The sequence below is a fragment of the Buteo buteo genome, chromosome 17, assembly GCF_964188355.1.
Source record: "Buteo buteo chromosome 17, bButBut1.hap1.1, whole genome shotgun sequence".
Classification (NCBI taxonomy): Eukaryota; Metazoa; Chordata; class Aves; order Accipitriformes; family Accipitridae; genus Buteo; species Buteo buteo.
The window spans coordinates 30,547,138-30,565,433 of NC_134187.1; the positions used below are offsets into that span (position 1 = coordinate 30,547,138).

At 70.5% G+C, this 18,296-nt stretch overlaps 3 protein-coding genes across 7 annotated transcripts; 1 reads left to right on the top strand and 2 right to left on the bottom strand.

The window, feature by feature from the left end:
• Positions 1-996: 996 nt before the first annotated feature.
• On the top strand, positions 997-2,773 carry IL23A (interleukin 23 subunit alpha). Its single transcript, XM_075049692.1, has 4 exons — positions 997-1,602; positions 1,736-1,834; positions 2,252-2,377; positions 2,506-2,773. Exons 1-4 carry the CDS (start codon positions 1,420-1,422, stop codon positions 2,650-2,652), a joined length of 555 nt encoding a protein of 184 aa, XP_074905793.1. The 5' UTR covers positions 997-1,419; the 3' UTR covers positions 2,653-2,773.
• Positions 2,746-8,924, bottom strand: STAT2 (signal transducer and activator of transcription 2). Of its 2 annotated transcripts, none has more exons than XM_075049689.1 (24): positions 8,859-8,924; positions 8,124-8,423; positions 7,879-8,010; positions 7,653-7,803; positions 7,484-7,582; positions 7,321-7,413; positions 7,169-7,247; positions 6,977-7,062; positions 6,751-6,899; positions 6,519-6,677; positions 6,295-6,447; positions 6,186-6,206; positions 5,999-6,092; positions 5,842-5,898; positions 5,680-5,763; positions 5,507-5,605; positions 5,055-5,190; positions 4,922-4,971; positions 4,734-4,822; positions 4,530-4,666; positions 4,244-4,432; positions 4,112-4,169; positions 3,086-3,999; positions 2,746-3,016 (listed from the first exon to the last, which is right to left on the bottom strand). In XM_075049689.1, exons 3-24 carry the CDS (start codon positions 8,007-8,009, stop codon positions 2,880-2,882), a joined length of 3,165 nt encoding a protein of 1,054 aa, XP_074905790.1. In that variant the 5' UTR covers position 8,010; positions 8,124-8,423; positions 8,859-8,924; the 3' UTR covers positions 2,746-2,879. The 2 variants fall into 2 exon arrangements, with proteins under 2 accessions (XP_074905790.1, XP_074905792.1); XM_075049691.1 differs by lacking the exon at positions 8,859-8,924 and adding an exon at positions 8,782-8,813.
• An 831-nt stretch (positions 8,925-9,755) lies between these two features.
• TIMELESS (timeless circadian regulator) lies at positions 9,756-17,836 on the bottom strand. 4 transcript variants are annotated; one of them, XM_075049695.1, is made up of 30 exons: positions 17,752-17,836; positions 17,297-17,427; positions 17,073-17,226; positions 16,863-16,977; positions 16,723-16,785; positions 16,510-16,611; positions 16,260-16,415; positions 16,050-16,183; positions 15,878-15,965; positions 15,612-15,788; positions 15,318-15,535; positions 15,135-15,238; positions 14,886-15,055; positions 14,682-14,807; positions 14,454-14,605; positions 14,278-14,375; positions 14,081-14,198; positions 13,806-14,007; positions 13,564-13,715; positions 13,407-13,492; positions 13,194-13,317; positions 13,023-13,105; positions 12,806-12,948; positions 12,562-12,730; positions 12,415-12,483; positions 12,222-12,340; positions 12,001-12,145; positions 11,873-11,909; positions 11,649-11,740; positions 11,041-11,423 (listed from the first exon to the last, which is right to left on the bottom strand). In XM_075049695.1, exons 2-30 carry the CDS (start codon positions 17,391-17,393, stop codon positions 11,311-11,313), a joined length of 3,606 nt encoding a protein of 1,201 aa, XP_074905796.1. In that variant the 5' UTR covers positions 17,394-17,427; positions 17,752-17,836; the 3' UTR covers positions 11,041-11,310. The 4 variants fall into 4 exon arrangements, with proteins under 4 accessions (XP_074905797.1, XP_074905796.1, XP_074905794.1 ...); XM_075049693.1 differs by having other exon boundaries at positions 11,873-11,912; XM_075049696.1 differs by lacking the exons at positions 11,041-11,423; positions 17,752-17,836 and adding an exon at positions 9,756-10,751 and having other exon boundaries at positions 11,873-11,912; positions 17,297-17,715.
• Positions 17,837-18,296: the final 460 nt, after the last annotated feature.

The window sequence follows — 18,296 nt, forward strand, 5'->3', positions numbered from 1 at the left end:
GCCTGAGCGAGGCGGGACTAAGCGGCGCGGCGGGTGGTGTGCAGGACGGCGCGGCGAAGAGGACAAAAAGACTGAAATTGGCTGCGTCGGGGCGTGGTCCCCGGGGCGAGGCTGCGGCCGGGAGACCCCGGGACGGGGATGGTCGGGCAGCGCTCCGGGACCCCCTCAGGTTCCCTCCGTCCCCCCAACACCGCACAGACCCCCGGGCGCTGCCTGCCACCTGCGGCCCCGCGCCGTCCCCCGGTCTCCCGCGGCGTCCCGCCGAGCCCACGGGCGTCCCGCAGCCTCCCCTGGCACCGCGCGGGATCCCAGCGTGTCCCACGGGCTCCCACGGGGATTTACTGGTGTTAAGCAGCATCCCGCGCCCTCCCCACCCCGCGGGATCCCAAAGCGTCCCCAAATGCCCCACAATGTCGCACGCTCTCCCCTGGAGTCCAACCCCCCTCCACTCGTGTCCCGCGGGGTCCCGCGGGATCCCCAGGGCTACACACCGCGGCCGGGCCGTGATGCTGAGCCCCACCGGCCCCGAACCGCCCCCCCTGCCCCGGGACCCCCGCCCTGGCGTCCCCATCCCAAACCGACGGGGGACACGGCGCCACGGGCGGGGAGGGGAGGGACGGGACGGCCGCCCCCCCTCGCCCCCCGGAGCGGGTGCGCGCCCGCGGGCCCGGGGAAGGCCGGGGGCAGCCCCGCCGGCCGGGAGCGGGAAGGGCCGGAGCCGCCCCGCCGGGGCCGCCGCGATTGCGGCGCCGCGGGCAGCACGGCCCGGCGGGGACCGGGGCTGCCGGGATCTGCGGGGGTCCGGGGGACCCGGGGATGGCGGGGGGGCACGGCCGGGGGAATCCCCGCCGGGACACCGCGGCCCCCGAGGAGCCGCCGGCTGCCGCGCCGGGGCCGCCCCGGCTGATTTCCCGGTGCCGCCGAGGGACACCGCGGGGGGGCAGGGGGAGACGGGGGACACTGGGGGACACACCGGGGTACACAAACCGAGGGGACACCGAGGGGACGACGAGGGGACACCGAGGGGACGACGACACCGCCGGGCTCCGGGGATTCCCGCCCCGCCCGGGCCCCCCGGTGCCCTCGGCAGGGCGGCCCAGGTGCACCGGGCGGGGGGGTCCCGGGGCGGGCGCGGGGGTCCCGATCCGGCCCGTGCCGCTGCCGCCGCGGTGGCCCCGGGCGCGGAGCCGCCAGGAACTGCCCCGGGTTTTCCTGCCCGTCCCGTCCCGTCCCGGCGGGGCGCGGGACCGGGCGCGGCGGGGCGCAGCCCGGGGACCCCGGCCCGGTATCGGTTCTGCTTTCGAGGGAGGCGGCGATTTCGCAGTAACGGGGGGCGGGTGCCACCTGCCCCGGGGATTCCCCACCTGCCGCCACCCCATAAGAGCCCGGTGCCGGCGCCGGTGGCGGCACCGACCGGCCATGGCCTCGCTCCACCGTCTCCACCTCTGCCTCTGCCTCCCGCTGCTGCTGCTGCCGCCCGCGGCCCCGGTCCCGGTCGCGACCCCGGTCCCGGGCCCCCGCACCGACTGGGCAGCCTGCAAGAACATCTCCCGGGAGCTGTTGCAGCGGGTGGCGACCCTCAAGGAGCCGCACCAGGTCCTGGTGAGTGCAGGAGGCTCGGGGGTCTGCGGGGGGCCGGAGGGTGCAGGGCATCCCGGCAGGAGGGGTGCCCCGTGGATGTGGGGTGCCGGGGGGGGACGGGACATGGGGACCCTGCTGACCCCCCTGCTGCCAGGAGGAGACACACCTGAGTGAGGAGGACCCCAAGAACTGGCCCCCCCGGATCCGCTGCAGCGACGCCTGCGACCCCTCCACGCTGGACACCAACAACACGGTATTGGGGGCTGCAGGGTGCTGGGGGGCTGTGGCAGGGCAGCCGGAGGGTGCCTGGGGGATATGCGTGAGGGAGGGTTCAGGGATGCTGAGGGATGTGCCTGGGGTGCCCAGGGATGCTGAGGGATGCTCGTGGGGTTCCCAGGCGTCCCAGGGTGCTGGGGGGATGTATGCAGGAATCCCATAGGTGCCTGTGGGGTCCCAAGGATGCTGAGGGACGCTCCTGCAGTTCCCAGGGGTGCCCGGGGGGTCCCAAGGATGCTGAGGGATGCTCCCGGAGTTCCCAGGGGTGCCTGGGGGTCCGAAGGATGCTGAGGGATGCTCCCGGAGTTCCCAGGGGTGCCTGGGGGTCCCAGGGTGCTGGGGGATGTGTGGTGGGGATGCCCAGTCCCCCCGGCTCAGGCCCCGCTCCCCGCAGCGCTGCCTGCGGCGGATCCTCCAGGGGCTGCAGCACTACCGGGACCTGCTGGGCTCCGACATCTTCACCACCCGCCCCCTGCCCTGGCTGGAGGCCGCACTGGACCAGCTGCTGGGCCTTGTCCAGGTGAGTGGCTGGGGGGGTGGGAGGGGGTGGCAGCCCCCAAGGAGCCTGTTCCCCACTGCAGCCAGGGAAGCAGGCGCCCGTCAGCTGTGGCTGCGGCTTTGGGCCCCCTAACCCCACTCTCCCCGCAGCAGGAGCACGGCCGCCTCCCCCGGCACCCCATGGCCCCCAGCGAAGCCTGGGCCCACCCGCTGCTGCAGCGACTGGCGCTCCAGCGGCTCCAGTCCTTTGCCACCGTCATCAGCCGCATCTTCACCCACAGCGCCAGCCCCCGCTGAGGCTGGCCCGGCCGCAGCCCCCCCCCCCCCGACTATTTATTCCCCTCCGCCCCGAGGGGCTATTTATGTGTGATGCTCCGTATTTATCTCGGGTATTTATAGATTTCTAATAAAGGTCTGAAGGAGATGAGCGGCTCCCTGTGTACGGCGCAACCCGGGTCTGCCCACAGGCAGCACAGGCAGCTGGGGTAGGAAGAGGTTTATTTACAGGAGGGGGCCGGGGGGAGTTACTGGAAGTCATTGGCGTCGATGTGGAGCGGAGGGAAGTCTGCTGCAGCAGTGAAGAGGGAGCTGACGGTGGGCAGGGCTGCGTCCTCGGGCTGTGGCAGGAATGGGTCGTGGGTGTTCAGGAGCGCGGTGCCGCCTGCGGGACGAGGAGAGGTCAGTGCCGAGAGGACACCTCTGTCGTCCCCCCCCCAGCCCCGACACTCACCCGCCAGCCTGGGGCCCAGCCCCTCCAGCCCCCCATTCATGACATCCAGCATGTCAGGCATGAGCTCCGCCACCTCCAGCGTCTCCAGCATCCCCGAGCCTGGCTGCAGCCCCTCCGTCAGTGACTGCAGAAGCTCCTGCACATCTGGGCTCCCGGGCAGTGGCTCCACGTCCCTCAGCTCTGGTTGCAGTGTCCCCTGCCCCTCAGGGAGCAGCAGCGGCTGCACAGCTCCCAGCACCGGCTGCAGCAGCCCTGTATCCCCAACTCCCACTTGCTGCAGCATCCCCATGTCCCCAGCCGCTGGCTGCAGCATCCCCAAGTCCCCTGGTCCCACCTGCAGCGTCCTCTGGCCCTCAGGGACCAGCTGCAACATCAGCTGCGGCTCCACGGCCCCAGGTCCCACTTGCTGTGTCCCCTGGTCCTTGGGTGCCACATGCTGCAGTATCCCCAGCCCTCCTTGCAGCACCTGCAGCGTCCCCACACCCCCCGGTCCCACCTGCAGCGTCCCCTGGCCCTCGGGGACCAGCTGCAGCACCAACTGCGGCTCCAGGTCCCCAATCCCTGGCTGCAGCATCTCCGAGACCCCTGATCCCACCTGCTGTGGCCGTGGTGGTTCCAGGCCTTGGGGCCCTGGCTGCAGTGTCCCCGAGCCCCCGGGCTGCAGCATCCCCGGGCTCGCAGCCATGCCCTGCGCTGTCCCTGGGCTCGAGGACTGCAGCGTCCCCAGGTTCCCAGATGTGACATGCAGCGTCCCCCTGTCCCTGGGCTGCAGTGTCCCTGAGGTCCCGGGCTGCAGCGGTGCCAGGCCACTGGGCTGCTGTGTCCCCAGGCCACCAGGCTGCAGCTGCAGCGTCTCCAGGTTTTCCGTGGCAGCCACCAACTCCTCTTCTGTCTGCCACGACTCATTTGCCTGCCTGCAGGGAGAGATGGCGGGTCAGGGTCAGGGTATGGGGACACGAGGCTGTGGGCAGGAGGGTCCCCCTTCCCACGGGGCCACAGAGGGACCGAGGCGTCTCCCTGCCTCACCTAGAGGACACACGGATGAGGCGCCGGTTCAGGTATTTCTTCTGCTCCATCAGGTTCCCTGGGGACAGAGGAGAGATCAGAGGAGGCGGCAGGTTCTCCCCCTGCACCGTGCCGTGCCGCGCCGTGCCGTACCCTCCTGCCGCTGGCTGTAGTAGGGTCCGAAGGCCTCGTCGCGGGCGATGTCAGGGTACAGGAACTGGAGGGGGTTCTCGGGGATGTTCTCCTCCACCAGCAGCTGGTAGTCGCGGATGATGTCGGGCAGTGCCAGGGACGCTAGCTCGGACGCGGTGTAGGGAACCACCGCACGGAAAGCGGGGGGCCCTGCGGGGTGGGGGGCAGCCGGAGTCAGCACCCAGGGCAGGCCTGAGGCCGGGGTGAGGGGCGGGACTCTGGGCAGGGAGGGGGGGGGGATGCTCACCACTGGTAGGGTGCTCTACCCAAGTGCAGGTGACCCCCCCCAGGACACTCTCGCTGAACCGTATCAGGAACGTGCCCGTCCGCTTGCCCTTCAGCAGCTTCTTCTCTTGCTTTCGGCTCACGAAGCCCAGGATGAGCCTAGGGGAGGTACTGTCAGCCCCCGCAGCCCCTGCCCCCCCCCACGGCCCCCCAGCCCCACTCCTACCCATCCTTCCAGAGCTGTTTGAGGTGCTCCTGGAGCAGCCCCAGGATCCCGTCCAGCCAGGCCCAGAAGGAGAAGCCGGAGGCACCGTCCTGCAGAAGGGGGGGGGGCGGTGAGTGGGGACTGGGGTGGGGGACAGTGCCATGGGGCCACGGGTGGACGGGGCAAGAGGGGAGACAGGCACCGCTCACCTTGGAGAACTTGGGCCAGGCCAGGGTGCTCTCCGGAGATGGCTTTGAGCCTTTGAGGCAAGAGCAGGGTGAGGGGGGGCAGCACGGCCCCCTTCCCAGCCCCAGGACGCTCGGGGCTGGCACCCAGCCTTACCGAAGAGCTTCTCAGCCAGCATGAGGAGGTGCTCCTTGCTCAGGCCCCGCTCAGCCACGCTCTCAAACTGCCAGCTCAGCACCTCGGCCAGCCGGGGCCAGGGTGCCGGGGGCGGCGCGGAGAAAAACTGCTGCTCCTGTGGGAGACGGGGTGAGCGGGGCCGGAGATGCACGGCAAGAGCCAGGGATGTGCACCAGGGCAGGGGACAGGGACGGGAAGGGACCAGGGGATGGGGATGGGACAGGGACCAGGACAGGGCAGGGACTGGGGACAGGAGAAGGGAGAGGGCACAGGGCAAGACCAGGGACAGGCACAGGACACAGGGACGGAGACTGGGCAATGAGCAGGGATGGGGACAGAAGACTGGGACCGGGGAAGGGGAGATGGGAGCGGAGATGGCAGGGCTGGGTGCAGTGGGGAGTGGTGCAGGGCTGGGGAGGGGTCCCGCTCGCCTTAGGGTCGCTGCTGAGCATGTTGAACCAGAGGATGGAGGCCCAGGCACTGGAGAGCTGGTTGTTGTTGGAGATGATGACGAAGGGCAGCGTGGAGGTCTGTGGGGGGAGAGGGCGTCAGGCTGGCAGACCCCAGCCCCCCCCCAGCCTCCCCCAAAGTCTCCAGCCCTCACCTCCAGCTCCAGCTCCAGCCCGCAGTAGGCGTACGCCAGCGTGAAGGTGATGAGGTGCAGCTCCTCTGTCACGACCAGGGGACCCTGCACAGAGATGGCACTGTGGGCACCGTGCGGCACCGGCCGTCTCCATGCCCCCATGGCCCCCAGCCCCGCACTCACCTCGCCGGTGCCTTTGCTGCCCTTGCCTGACCTGCTGTCCTTCTGCTCCTTCAGCGTCTGCAGGGCAGGAGAGAGTCAGTCTGGGGCTGGGGCTGGGTCCTTGCCCCGCTCCCCCACCCCATGGAGGACCCAGGGTTCCAGGCAGGGGAGCACCTACGAGGTACTGGAAGTCGCAAACCAGCCCGTCCTGGGGACTGTCCCCTGCCAGGAGGGTTTTGCTGCTTGAGGTCAGGATGTTGAACTTGCGAAACCTGCGGGGCAGAGAGAGGCCGCGGGTGGGAGGCCAGGACCCCCGGGGGGGCCACGGCCCTGCCTGCCGCGTCCAGTGTTCACTCGGCTCTCACCCTTTTATCTTGGGGGGGTCCCTGCAAGAGACAACAGGACATCAATGAGGAGTGGGACCCTGGGACCCCTGCGGCCGGGCAGGGGGGGCGCACCCCCGCGGGTCCCAACCTGTCGATGTGGATCTTGGCCTCCATGCGGTGGTTGCGGTCGTGGAGGCGGACGAGCAGGCGGGCGCGGGCCGAGAACTTGGTGGCCGTGCGCAGCACCAGCGGGCGCTTGTAGGCGTTGGGCATGCTGGGCTGCTGCTCCACCACGAAGGCGCTGGGGGCACCAGGAGGGTCAAGGCTGCCCCAGCCCCAGGCCCCCTAGGCCCCCCCCACGGCCCCCCCCACCTCTGCAGCAGGTAGGAGAGCAGCTCCCGCAGCCGCCGCTCCAGGAGGGGGGTCTCTGCCTTCAGCGGGTCCCTCTCATAGGTCACCTTCTGCCGCAGGTCCCCCAGTGCCCGCAGCAGCTGCAGCAGCTGGAAGAGCCCCTGGCCCAGCTCTGTGAACCTGCGGGTGCCGTGGGGCTCAGTGGGGGCCGGCTGTGGCCCTCCATCCCGCCCCCCTCCCATCCCGGCCCTACCAGGTCTCCAGCGGGCGCAGGCGGGTGTCGGTGGGGGCCCCCAGGCAGGCGCGCTGCTGCCGCTCCTGCCAAGCCCCCAGCTCCTGCTGCAGGAAGTCCCGCAGGGTCTCGCTGCGACCTAGAAGCTGCTGCATCTGAGCCAGCACCTCCTGGGGGGAGACGCGCGCCTGAGCAGGGGGTGTGGGGTGGCTGCGGCCCCTCCGGCCCAGCCCCGGCCCCCTCTCACCCGCCGCTGCCGGTCCAGGATCTGCAGCTTGGCCTGGAGAGCTTGGACCTGCTGGGCGTACTGGGGGTCGTTGGTCCTGTCCTCGCCTGAGGGCAGAGGGTGAGGTGGGGAAGTTGGGAGGGCACGGGGCGGGGGGGCGCAGGGCAGCGCTGTCCCACATCTGCCCCTGGGGCGGGCAGGATTGAGCCTTACCTGGCAGGTAGTGCACCTTGAAGCAGAAGTCGAAGGCGTCCTGCAGGTCCTCTAAGTGCCGGAAGGCACGTTCGGCCTCCTGGGGGCAGAGGGGGGGTGAGGGGCCGGGCAGCCCCCAGGGGCCTGGAGGTGGGGGCCAGGGGGGCCATTACCTGCAGGGCCACATGGAACTCGGCCAGGCGCCGCCGGATCTGCTGCTCCCGGTCACTCTCCGGGGGTGTGCCGGGGGCCGCGGCAGCCCCCCCCTGCGGAGACACGTGGCGTCGGGCAGTGGCTGGCAGGACCCCGCGAGGTGGGGGGGGGACCCCGGCCTACCTGCTCCCCCGCCTGCCCCAGGCGCAGGATCCGTCGCTCCTCCTGCAGCAGGTTGGCCACCAGGTTGGCGAACTTCTCCGGACACTCCTCGAACTCGGCCTGCGGAGGGGCCGGGGGGTCAGCGGGACACAGAGACCCCCAGACCCCTCGCCTCAGCCCCACCACCCACCTGGAGGTCACGGCGGGCCTTGCGCAGGTTGTGCTTTAGCATGAAGTCCTCGTCGCCCAGCCCCGGGCTGCCCAGGCGCTCACCCAGCAGCGCCAGCAAGGAGTGGAAGAGCATCCGGGCGTGGGAGGAGAGTGGCTCGACCGCCTGGCGCCTGCGGCATCGCGGGCTCAGCACCGGCCCGGCACACACCAGCCAGCACAGCCCCCAGCCCCAGCCCTCCTGTTACCAGTTCTGGTCCTCGATCCAGGCAGCCAGGCACTGCCGCACCGCCATGGGCAGCGCCGCCCCGGCGTACAGCTGGTGGACCTGCTCCAGGTAGGCGTTGGCCAAACTCTGCACCTCCTGCCACTGCGCCATGCTGGGGGGCAGGGGGCATCAGGGCGGTCCCGCCAACCCCCCGGCCACAGCACGACCGGTGGATGCAAAACCAGCGCCCGCGCGACCCGCCAGGCACCCCTGCGCCCCACGTACCTGCCTGCAGCACGATGGTCCCGTGAGTCCCTCTGGTCCGGTTTGGCTGTGGGTGCCTCTGCTCTGGCTCAGCTGCGGATGGTCCCACGGGTCCCTCTGCTCCGGCTCGGCCTCGGGTGGTCCCACAGCTCCCTCTGCTCTGGCTTGGCCGTGGGTGGTCCCACGGATCCCTCTGCTCCGGCTCAGCCTCGGGTGGTCCCACGGGTCCCTATGCTGTGGCTTGGCCGTGGGTGGTCCCACGGGTCCCTCTGCTCCGGCTCAGGCTGGGCCACAGGAGCACCGCGGCCTGGCAGCCCCGTCCTGGGGTGGGAGGAAGGGATGAGCCGCAGCAGAGGTTTCCCACCCAGGGCCGAGTGCCCGGGGGCCGAGCTCTCCCGAGCTGCAGGGGCCAGGGACACACGCACCCCCCCCTCCTCCCCGAGGGCCCCCTGCACCCCCTGTGCAGCACCCCAGGCCCCCTCCCCAGAGGCACCCCTAGACCGGTCCCCGCTCGCCCCCGCACGGACACTGCCCAGACAGGTCCCCCGCACCCCAAAGCGCCCCCCCTGCAGGGATCCCGGGGGGGTGGGTGCCCCCGGACACCCCCCGCCCCAAGGGGACACCCCCAAGGGACCCCCCGAGGGCGATCCCTGTGTGCTCCCCAACCGACATCCCCTACCTGCGGCCCCCCCCCGCCCCCGGAGCGGCGCCCTTGCAGCCGGGACCCCCGGGACCCCCCCGGGGCCGCGCTCCCACCTCGGCGCCCTCGGCGGCTCCCGGCTGCCGGGGCAGGAAGGCGCGGAGGCCACGCCTCATCCCCGCTCTGCGCGGCGATTGGCGGAGCGCGGCGGCCAGACCACGCCTCCCCGATGGGGAGATAGGGGTTGCCGGCTTCCCCGAAATGACGTCGGGGGGCGGGGACGAGGGGGTGGGCGGGACCGGGGGGCGGGGCCAGAGGGGAAACTGGCGGGAGGAAATGGCAGCGCCGATCCGGGACGGGTCGTGGGGACAGGGAGAGGCCGTGGGGACAGGGGCACAGAGCCGTGGGGACAGGGACCGGCCGTGGGGACAGGGACAGGCCGTGGGGACAGGGGCACAGAGCCGTGGGGACAGGGAGAGGCCGTGGGGACAGGGGCACAGAGCCGTGCGGACAGGGACCGGCCGTGGGGACAGGGACAGGCCGTGGGGACAGGGGCACAGAGCCGTGGGGACAGGGACAGGCCGTGGGGACAGCCCGTGGGGACAGGCTATGCAGCCGTTGGGATGAGGACAGACTGTGGAGACTGGGATGGGGCCATAGGGACAGGACCAGGCTGTAGGGACAGGCCGTGGGTATAGGCACAGCACCATGGGGACCAGGACAGGTTGTGAGGACAAGGCTGGGGTCACAGGGCCGGGGCCACAGGGACAGGCCATGGCGACAGGCTGTAGGGCAGAGACAGGGCTGGGCTATAGGGACAGGGCTGCAGGCGCCAGAGCCAGGCAAGACAGACAGGGCACACTGGGCAGGACAGAGACAGGGACAGGCCAGCTGCCACCACGTGGCTCAGGCAAAGTCTACCCGCAGCGCCAAGGTCCCCATGCCCCAGGGCGGGGCAGCCCCAAATCGATCTGACACCAGCCCCCCTCAGGCAGGGACAGGGACCCAGAAGCAGCCACCACACGGGGCCTTTATTCAGACAATGAGGACGTGGCCGCTGTGGGCGGTGGGGGCTGGCGGGGGGTCCCCGTCCGAGGTGAAGTAGTTGATGAGTGCCCGCACCCCGGCCTTGAGCCCCGGCTGCAGCCCCAGCTGCAGCCCCAGGGCCACGGGGCCGCCGGCGCCAGCGGTGAGAGCGGCCAGGCTGGCGTAGCCCAGGTCCTCGGCGACCTCCAGAGCCCGCGTGGAGGCCAGGGCCTCGCAGCCCTGGAAGGCATAGTAGATGCTGGTGCCCAGGTTGTAGAAAATGCTGACACCCGGCACCCACTCCAGCACCCTGTGGGCCTCCTGCTCCCCCGGAGGATTGCAGGCGTCCTCATCCTCCCGCCGGCGCCGGGACTGGTGCTGGACACCACGGTGGCACGTAGGCAGCCAAGCGCAGGCCCTGGCCCCCAGGAGCACCCGGACCCCCTCGGCTGAGGGTCCCGTGGCCGGCGGCCCGGGTGAGGTGGGGTGGGTGCCGGCCGTGGGGCCCTGGAGCCGGACAGGGGCTGCGGCAGACCCCCGCGGCCGCACCATGCGGAGGAGGAGGAAGGACAGGGCCTCAGGGGCCGGGGCGCTCCGCAGCTGCGCCAGCCCCCGAAGCAGTGCCGCTGCCTTTGGGGGTCCCAGCTCCCGGGACAACCCCAGCACCTCTGCCTCAGCCTGGGTCTCGCAGGCAGCCCCACTCAGCGCCAGGGCCATGGCGGCGCGGGCCAGGGCGCGGGGCAGCGGCGGGAGCTGGGCGAAGCCGGGCAGGACTTCGGGGCGCAGGTCCTGGCACGAGAACCCCTGCTCCGGCAGAGCCCGCGGCGGGATGTGTTCCGCCAGCTGCATCAGCAGCGCCCGCGCCGTGGCCCGGTCATCGGCACCGAGGACGGGGGGGACGGTGGAGAGGACGCTACCCCCCAGGCCGAGGAGGAGGAGGAGGAAGAGCAGAGCCCGGGGCATGGTGGCAGCTCGAGGAGGGCCTGTGGAGGCAGGAGAAGGGATAGAGCCCTGTCAGCCCCCCATGGCCGCAGACCCCCAGTGCCCCAGCTCACCCGCTTGGCAATGCCGGCGTGTCCCCTGCCCTGTCCGGCCGCTGCAGCTGCCACCCCTGCAGCCCCTTTATAGACGCTGTTATCAGGTGTTGCGACACACAGGGGCTGGCTCCGTCCCCAAGCACAGGGACATGGACGGGGACGGGGCACTCCCTGGGGACAGGGCAGTTCGCGCCCCCAGGGACCCAGCCCCCAGACCCACACACCAGGCAAGGGCAAGAGCTGCATTTATTTATTTGGTCTCTTTACAGATTTAAAAGGTGTTAGGAAAAAAAAACCACCCACAAACAAAACCACAAAACCAATACAGCTGAGGAAAAAGAGGGAGTTCGAGGTAAAACAGGGCAATGGAGACACCAGGACAGACACCGGGGAAGGGGACAGGGGGGAGAGCCACCGCCTGTTTTTGCAGCACCCTTAAAACCAGCTTTGAAACCTGCAGAAAACCCACTAAACAACCCAGGCCCTGGGCACAGAGGGAGCCCCCTCAATCCTCCTCCTCCTCCTCTACGCGGCGGATGCGCTTCCGCCTCCCCAAGGGCTCCAGGTCCTCGGCCTCGTCCTCCTCGGCGCGGGGGACTGCGGGGGCCGGCTCTGCGCCTGTGGGTGGAAGGAGCGGGGAGGGGGCTGAGCCCCCCCAGCCAGGGGGTGCAGGGAGTGGGGGTACACCCCTGTCCCCCCACCGTCTCCCCAGCACCAGGGATGTGGCAAAGAGGCCAGGGACAGGTCAGCCGTGACCCAGCAGCTCCCCGTTGCGCTGCTGCTGGTGACACCCAGGGCACCACAGGGGAAGAACCCCCCGCCCCCCGGAGAGACCGAACCCACCTGAGCTCCCATCATCCTCATCCTCACTGTTGAGCTCCCATCGTCTCTTGGTGCCCAGCTGCACCAGGCTGGGGACAGGGACAGGCTCCTCGCTGCAACAGTGGGGACGGAGGTTGGTACCGCTCAACCCTGCACTGTGAGAACCCAGGGGTGCGGATCCCCTCCCCAGGCAGGGAGAGGACCCCCCCCAGCGTCGGGACCCGTGCACGGGAGCCCGTTCTCACCTCTCCGAGTCCGATCCCAGCCCTGCCGGTGGTTGCTCTGCTGACGGGCACAAGAAGAAGGGCTGAGGACCAGCCCCACGGCTGGGGGAGCCCAGCCTGGCTCCCACACCCCCAGCCCAGCCCCTCACCTGGAGTGGGGTCCTGGGGGCACCTGGGTGGCTCCAGCAGCCCCTTGGGGGACCCTGGGGGGTCGGGACTGTAGTGGGCGACGGAGGCGGCTGCACGACGGAGCTGCTGGGGGGTGAGGGCAGCCGGGATGCGCCAGAAGGATTCCTGGGCAGAGGGGAGAGGCTGTAGGGCTGTGCTGGGAGCAAGAGGATGGGAACAGGGACAGGGACAGGGACCTCACCTGCTCGTTGGCGGGGGGCCGGAGCCCCAGCCGCCGCAGCAGGGCCCGGAAGCGCCGGTCCTCCATGGCATCCTCATTCTCCTCCGAGAGCGGCACTAGCGGCACTGGGTGGGACACGCCTGGGCCGAGACCACCGTCACAGCCCGGCCCTGGCCCCCACCCTGGCCCCCACCCCAGCACCCCGCCCGCTCACCCTCTTCCTCGCGGTCCCCAGCCGTCCTCCTCAGGCAGTTCTCCAGCCACTGCAGGGGCCCGGCCAGGCCTGGGGACAGGGGAGGGTGAGACAGGATACGGCCCCGGAGCCGAGCCCAACCGGGAGGCTCAGAGGCCCTCAACTCACCTTCCTGATGCAGACGATGTGCCAGGCCCTGCCCAGTCCCTTCCTCAGGCGCCCAGTGACCCTCCATGGGGCCTTCCTCCGCTTCATCCTCCTCCTCGTCCTCTTCCTCACTGTCCCTGTCCTCTGCCGAGCTGTCCTGGGCCGGCACCACGGGGGCACCTGCCGCACCCTGCAGGGACCAGCGGCGTTAGGGTGCCCGTGTTGGGGCAGCACCCGGTGGGCACTCCTCCCAGCCCCCCCGTACCGGCCCGGGGCCGTGGCCCTTCCTCCGGCGTTTCTTGTACAGCTCCTTGCGCTCCGACACCAGCCCCAGCCCCAGCAGCTTCTCCACCACGCGAGCCCGTGACCGTCGTGCCGTCAGGTGCTTCATGATGTTCCCCAGGACATCTGCAGGGAAGGGGGGATCAGGGCAGGGGGCTGCAGGGGGCTAGAGGGGGGCTGCCTGCCCCAGCCCTGCTCACCCTCCGAGCCCTGGAACTCCTCGAAGAGCCGCGTCAGCTCCTCCTCCTGCTCCTGTGTCCATAACACGAGGTGGGTGCCCTTCCTGGAGGGGGGCACGGCTGTCAGTCCCTGCCCCAGGGTGAGGCAGCCCCCCCCAGCCCAGGGGTCCCCCGCAGGGGTCCCCGACCCACCTCTCCCGCGGGAAGTCCTTGACACTGCTGGCTAGCCCCAGCCGCACCAGCTGCTTCACTACCTGCCTCCGTGTCCGGCCGGGTGCCGGGAGATGGGCCAGGATGGCGGCGATGATGTCCTCGCCTGCGAGAGCGGGAGGCTGCAGAGACGGAGCGCCCCCGCTGCCCCCCATGGGGGTCCCGTTACACCCCCACCCCAGGGACCCCTGGTACCTTCCACCTCCTTGTACTTCCAGTACAGCTCCCGCAGCTCCTGCTCCTCTTGGGGGGTCCAGGGGGGGACCCGGCTCCTGCCAGCCCTGGGCAGAGGCAGAGGGGAGGTGAGGGGAGGTGAGGAGAGGGCAGCAGCCCCCTCCCTGTCCCCACTCACCCCTCTCCCTCCCGCAGGGAGCTGTAGCCCTCGGTCATCTCGCGGACAGCCGCCGGGCTCTTCCAGAAGAGCAGCTCCACAAAGGCTTTCTTGTTGGTGGCTGCCAGCGCAAAAAACTTGCCCAGGACGAACTTGGCCAATGCCACCAGCTCCTGCAGGCGGAGTGAGGGAGAGCGGGGCTGGGGGACGCCGGGGACAGACCCCTCCCCAGGGGGCTCGGGGGGAGCCGGTCCCCGGCTGACCTGATATGCGCCGGCAGCGGGGTCATTGAGGAGGCGGTGGAAGAGGGCGAAGAGAGAGAGCTGGAAGAGCAGGGCCTCCATGTGCAGGTCGCGGGCCAGGCGGTGCAGCAGACGAGCGGCGCAGTGGTTGGTGCGGGGGCTGTTGCGGGCGTACCCCCGCAGCAGCAGCACGAGCGCCCGGACCACGGGGGGACAGGCGAACCTGCCCCGGCAGCTCCGGTGAGCAGGGCCGCCCCAGTGAGCAGGGCTGCCCCTTCCCCTCCGTCCCCTCTCACCGTTTCAGGTAGTCAAGGAAGTTGAACTCCTTCTCTGACACCTGCATGGTCTCTTCCTCCTCTTCCTCTTCCTCATCCTCCTCTTCCTCTGGCTCCTCAGCCTCGGGGGGTGCATGCCCTGTGGTGGGACAGTGCTGAGGGCCCGAGCACTCCAGCCCAGTGCCCGACGTTCCCGGTGCCGCCGGCTAGAGACTCACAGGGCAGGGGAGCAAAGAGGATCTCCCGCAGCAGCCGGGTCTCCTCGGGTGGTCCTGCATCAGGGGGTCCGAACACATCCCCTTCGGGCCAGACATCCCTGGGGAGAGGGAGACGGGTTGACACCGTGTCCCTGCACCCCTGCCAGGGTGCAGGATGGGAATTGCAGCGCCGGTACCTGGCAGAGCGGAGCAGCCGCAGGGCCTGGGGGACTTGGGCATCCCGCAGGCACCCCTGGATCCGCAGCAGAGCCTCTGTGCGCTGCTCCTCCACCGGTGTCTCCGAGGCAGCGTCAAAGGGCACCATGTCCTCGGGGAGGGGCACCTCGCCCTGGGGCAGGACACTGTGACCTTGCGCCCTGCCAAGACACCCAGCGCTCCCCGCGGGGCCGGACCCTTCCCCCTACCTGCAGGCAGGCCTGGATCTGTGGGTCCAATCCTGCCCACAGCTCCTCCAGCTCCTCGGCGCTGGGTGGCTGCGGGGCAACGGCTGCAGGCGTCCGTGGCTTCTTCTTTCTCTGCACGCGTTTGCTCTGGGGGGCAAGGACCGGGTCAGGAGGGGCTGACTGCCCCCCCCAGGGGACCCTGCTGGCGGGACAGCCACATCCTACCTGCACCACCAGGCTGGCGCGGCCCCGGCAGAAATGCTCCAGCATGCGGAGGAAGAGATGGGCCGTCTCCACCAGATCCCGCAAGAAGCTGCGTGGCTGCTTGGTCTCATCGAACTTGCGAAAGAGGGCGAGGAAGAGCTCCCGGTACTCCATCAGGTAAAAAATGTTGCCTGGGGAGGAAAGGGTCAGCTGGGGAGGGGCTGGGGTTGGACCCCTTCCAGGGACGGGTGGAGGGACAGACGGACTCACTCTTGATGACCTGGCTGCTGTCCCGCACAGCCTGCTCAGGGGATCGGTCCATCTCCTGCACCGTCCGCAGCAGCTCCTGGTACGCCTTCAGGGCCAGGTGCATCCTGGGGACGGGCAGCGTCAGAGCAGGGTCCTGCACCCAGGGGGGGTCCCAGGAACCCAGTGGGGGTCCCAAGCACCCACCTGCGGGCCCAGGTCACCGCCTCCTTCTTGTCCATCAATGCCATCTCGTAATAGGTGGTGAGGTTCTGCTCGATGAAGTGGAAGGCGCGGACACCCACCGTCTCCGACACCAGCTCGGGGCGGAAGCCCCGGTGGCGGTTGAAGGCCATGAAGAAGGCGGTGGCCCACAGGTAGTAGGTCTCGTCGTGCTGCTGAGCCTTCTCCCGCACCAGCTGGTCCTGGGGGCGGTGGGAAGGGGGCTCAGTCAGGGTCCCACAGCCCGGGGACGGGGTCACAGCCCTCCCGGCCCTTCACCTTGACCAGCAGCATCAGGCGGTTGTAGCAGCCCTCCAGGAAGTCCTGGCAGAAGTGGCGCAGGAAGAGCCGGACGTTGCGGGCAGAGCGGCGGGGGGGCTCGGCCTCGGGGGCAGCCTGACGACGCCGCGGCACCCGCCGTGTCTCCTTGCCCAAGTCGTGGCTGTAGCTCTTCAGCTGCGGGGGACAAGCATGGAGCAGCCGGACTTACACCCCCATGTCATCATCCCCGTGCCCTCCCATCACGTCCCTGTCCCCACGCTCACATTGTGCAGCCCCTTGTGGAAGACGACGTCCCGATCCCCGATTGCCTTCAGGCCCTGCAGGACGTAGGAGCCACCGAAACGGGAGTGCCTGGGGCAGATGGACATGGGCTGAGCGTGCCTGCCCCACCACAGGGTCCCAGCCCCGCCACAGGGTCCCCCCCCTCCTCCTCACCTGGACGGGCGCTGCAGCGCTCGGGCCCTCCTCTCCGCCAGCTCCCGCTGCCGCAGGGTCTCCAGCTCCTGCGTGTCCCCCCCGTGCTCGGCGGCCGCCTGCCCCTGGCCCAGCGCCGCCAGCTCCTCCGGGCTCTGTGGGCAGAGCCATCAGTGTTGTGGGGGGGCTCTAGGGGGCTCCCCTGCCCCACTGCCCCCCACTGCAGCTCACCTGGTCACGGAACATGAGGGAGATGATCTCCAGAACATGCAGGGCCCATTGCTGCTCGCCCTGGGCGCTGGCCAGGAACTTGAGCAGGTCGTCCATCCCGCTGATGTGCAGCGCCCACAGCACCCGGTCGTGCACGCTGGCATCGCCGTCCACACCCTGGGGGCGATGGCAGGCACGGTGTTGGGGTCCCCAGGGAGCCACCACGGCCCCAGACCTGCCAGGTACCCAGGGAAGGATCCTGTCCCAGTACCTGCTCCTCCGTGGGGTCCGGGGGGACGTGCAGCACATTGCGCACCAGCAGCAAGATCCTCTCAATCAGCAGCGTGTCCTCCTCCTGCCGCTGCTCCCAGTCCTGGGGCAATGGAGCCGTGAGGGCTCCCCACAGCACCCACAGGGACCCCGGCCCCCCTCAGCAGGGATGGAGCCACAGTCCCTGGGAGCCGCGCAGAGACACAGGACTCACCAGCTGCAGCAGGTCGTAGAGCTTCTCGCTAAGCACCCCAAAAACTTTCTCACTGGCGAAAGCCTGCAGAAACCCCTGCGTGAGCGAGGGGGTTATGGGCAGAGACCCCCGCCCAGGGGTCCCTCCCCAGGCAGACTCACCTCTTTGTAGGCCTGGAGATAGGACAGGACCTGGAGAAAGTGGTGCCGGGAGGTGGCATCCGGTGGCACTTTGCCAAAGCAGAGCAGAGCTGGCTGCGTCAGGTTCACCATCAGCCTGCGAGCGGGCAGGGCAGGGGCACGTGGGACCACCACTCTACGGGGACCCCCCGCAGGGCCACCCCCCGAACCCTGAACCTGCCCCCTCGATACCTGACGACAGCATCGAAGAGCACCTTGTCCTGCGGGTACTGGACCAGGATGGGCAGGAGATCATTCTGCAGGATCTGGGCTGCCCCCAGCTGCTGCCGGACGTCCCGGGTCTCGTCCTCATGGCGCAGGTACCGGATCAGGTCCTTGACGCTCTCTTGGAGGAGACGGGGCAGTTAAGCCCCCGCCGCCCCCGGTCCCCCACCACCCCCCACCACCCCACCTACCCAGGCAGTCAGGCTCCCGGTGGTAGACGTCCCCTTCCAGGTAGCCCAAGGCGCTGCAGGTGGCCAGCAGCTCGCAGTTCATCATGTACCAGTCCATGCAGCGCGGCGGGGCGCTGGGGACCGGGAGCCTTCTGCGGGACGGCCGTCAGCCTCACCGTTCTGGGGCCTCCGCCCGGGCCCCTCCCGCCGGTACCGAGACGCCGGCCAGCTTCCGGAATCCCCCACCCTTTCCCGGTGCCCCAGGCGATCCCGGTGCCGTGGTTCCCGGGATCGGGGCACCACGGGCGATTCCCCTTCCCGGGACACCAGCCGGCCGCGTCTCTCCCACCCGATACCGGAGCGTGGGTCGGTCCCGGTCCCACCGCCAACCCCAGCTCTCCGGGCACCAGCCCGTCCGCGTCCCCCCCCCCCCCCCGACACCGGAGCACCCGCCGGCCCCGGTCCCCCGCGCTCACCGCCTGCCCCGTCTCCGCCGCCCTCGCGGCCGAGCGCCCCGGGAACCGGCGCGGGGGCGGCGTTACACAACCGCCCCAGTTCCCGCGGCGAGAGGCCCCGCCCCGCCCGCGGGCTTCAAGCGGTAACTCCCTCCCGAAAAGACCCAGTGGGCCTCTCGCTTCCCCGCCCCTCCCGTCTCCCCCCACGGGCAGGGGACCGGCGGCGCGGTGTCCCGCAGCCCCCTCCTCACGGGCACGGCACCCGCTCCCCCGCACCGTGGGGCTGCGCGGACTCCGCCCGCGGGTCACCCTGCGGGGATTGGGGGGTGAGAGCGCGCATGCGCGGCATTGCCCTTTTAAGTGCATCTCTGGCTGGAGCGCAGCCCCTCCCCTAGGGCGGGGCTTCCCCTGAGGGCGCGGGAACGGGCGGCTGCGGGGGGCGCGTCCCGTCAGCCCCCGCGCGGTTACCGGGACGATGCGGGCCCGGCCCGGGCCCCGGTTCCCCCCCCCCCCCCCTTCCCCGGTCCCCCCCCACCCCGGCGCCGGGCACGGCCGCGAGCGGTTAC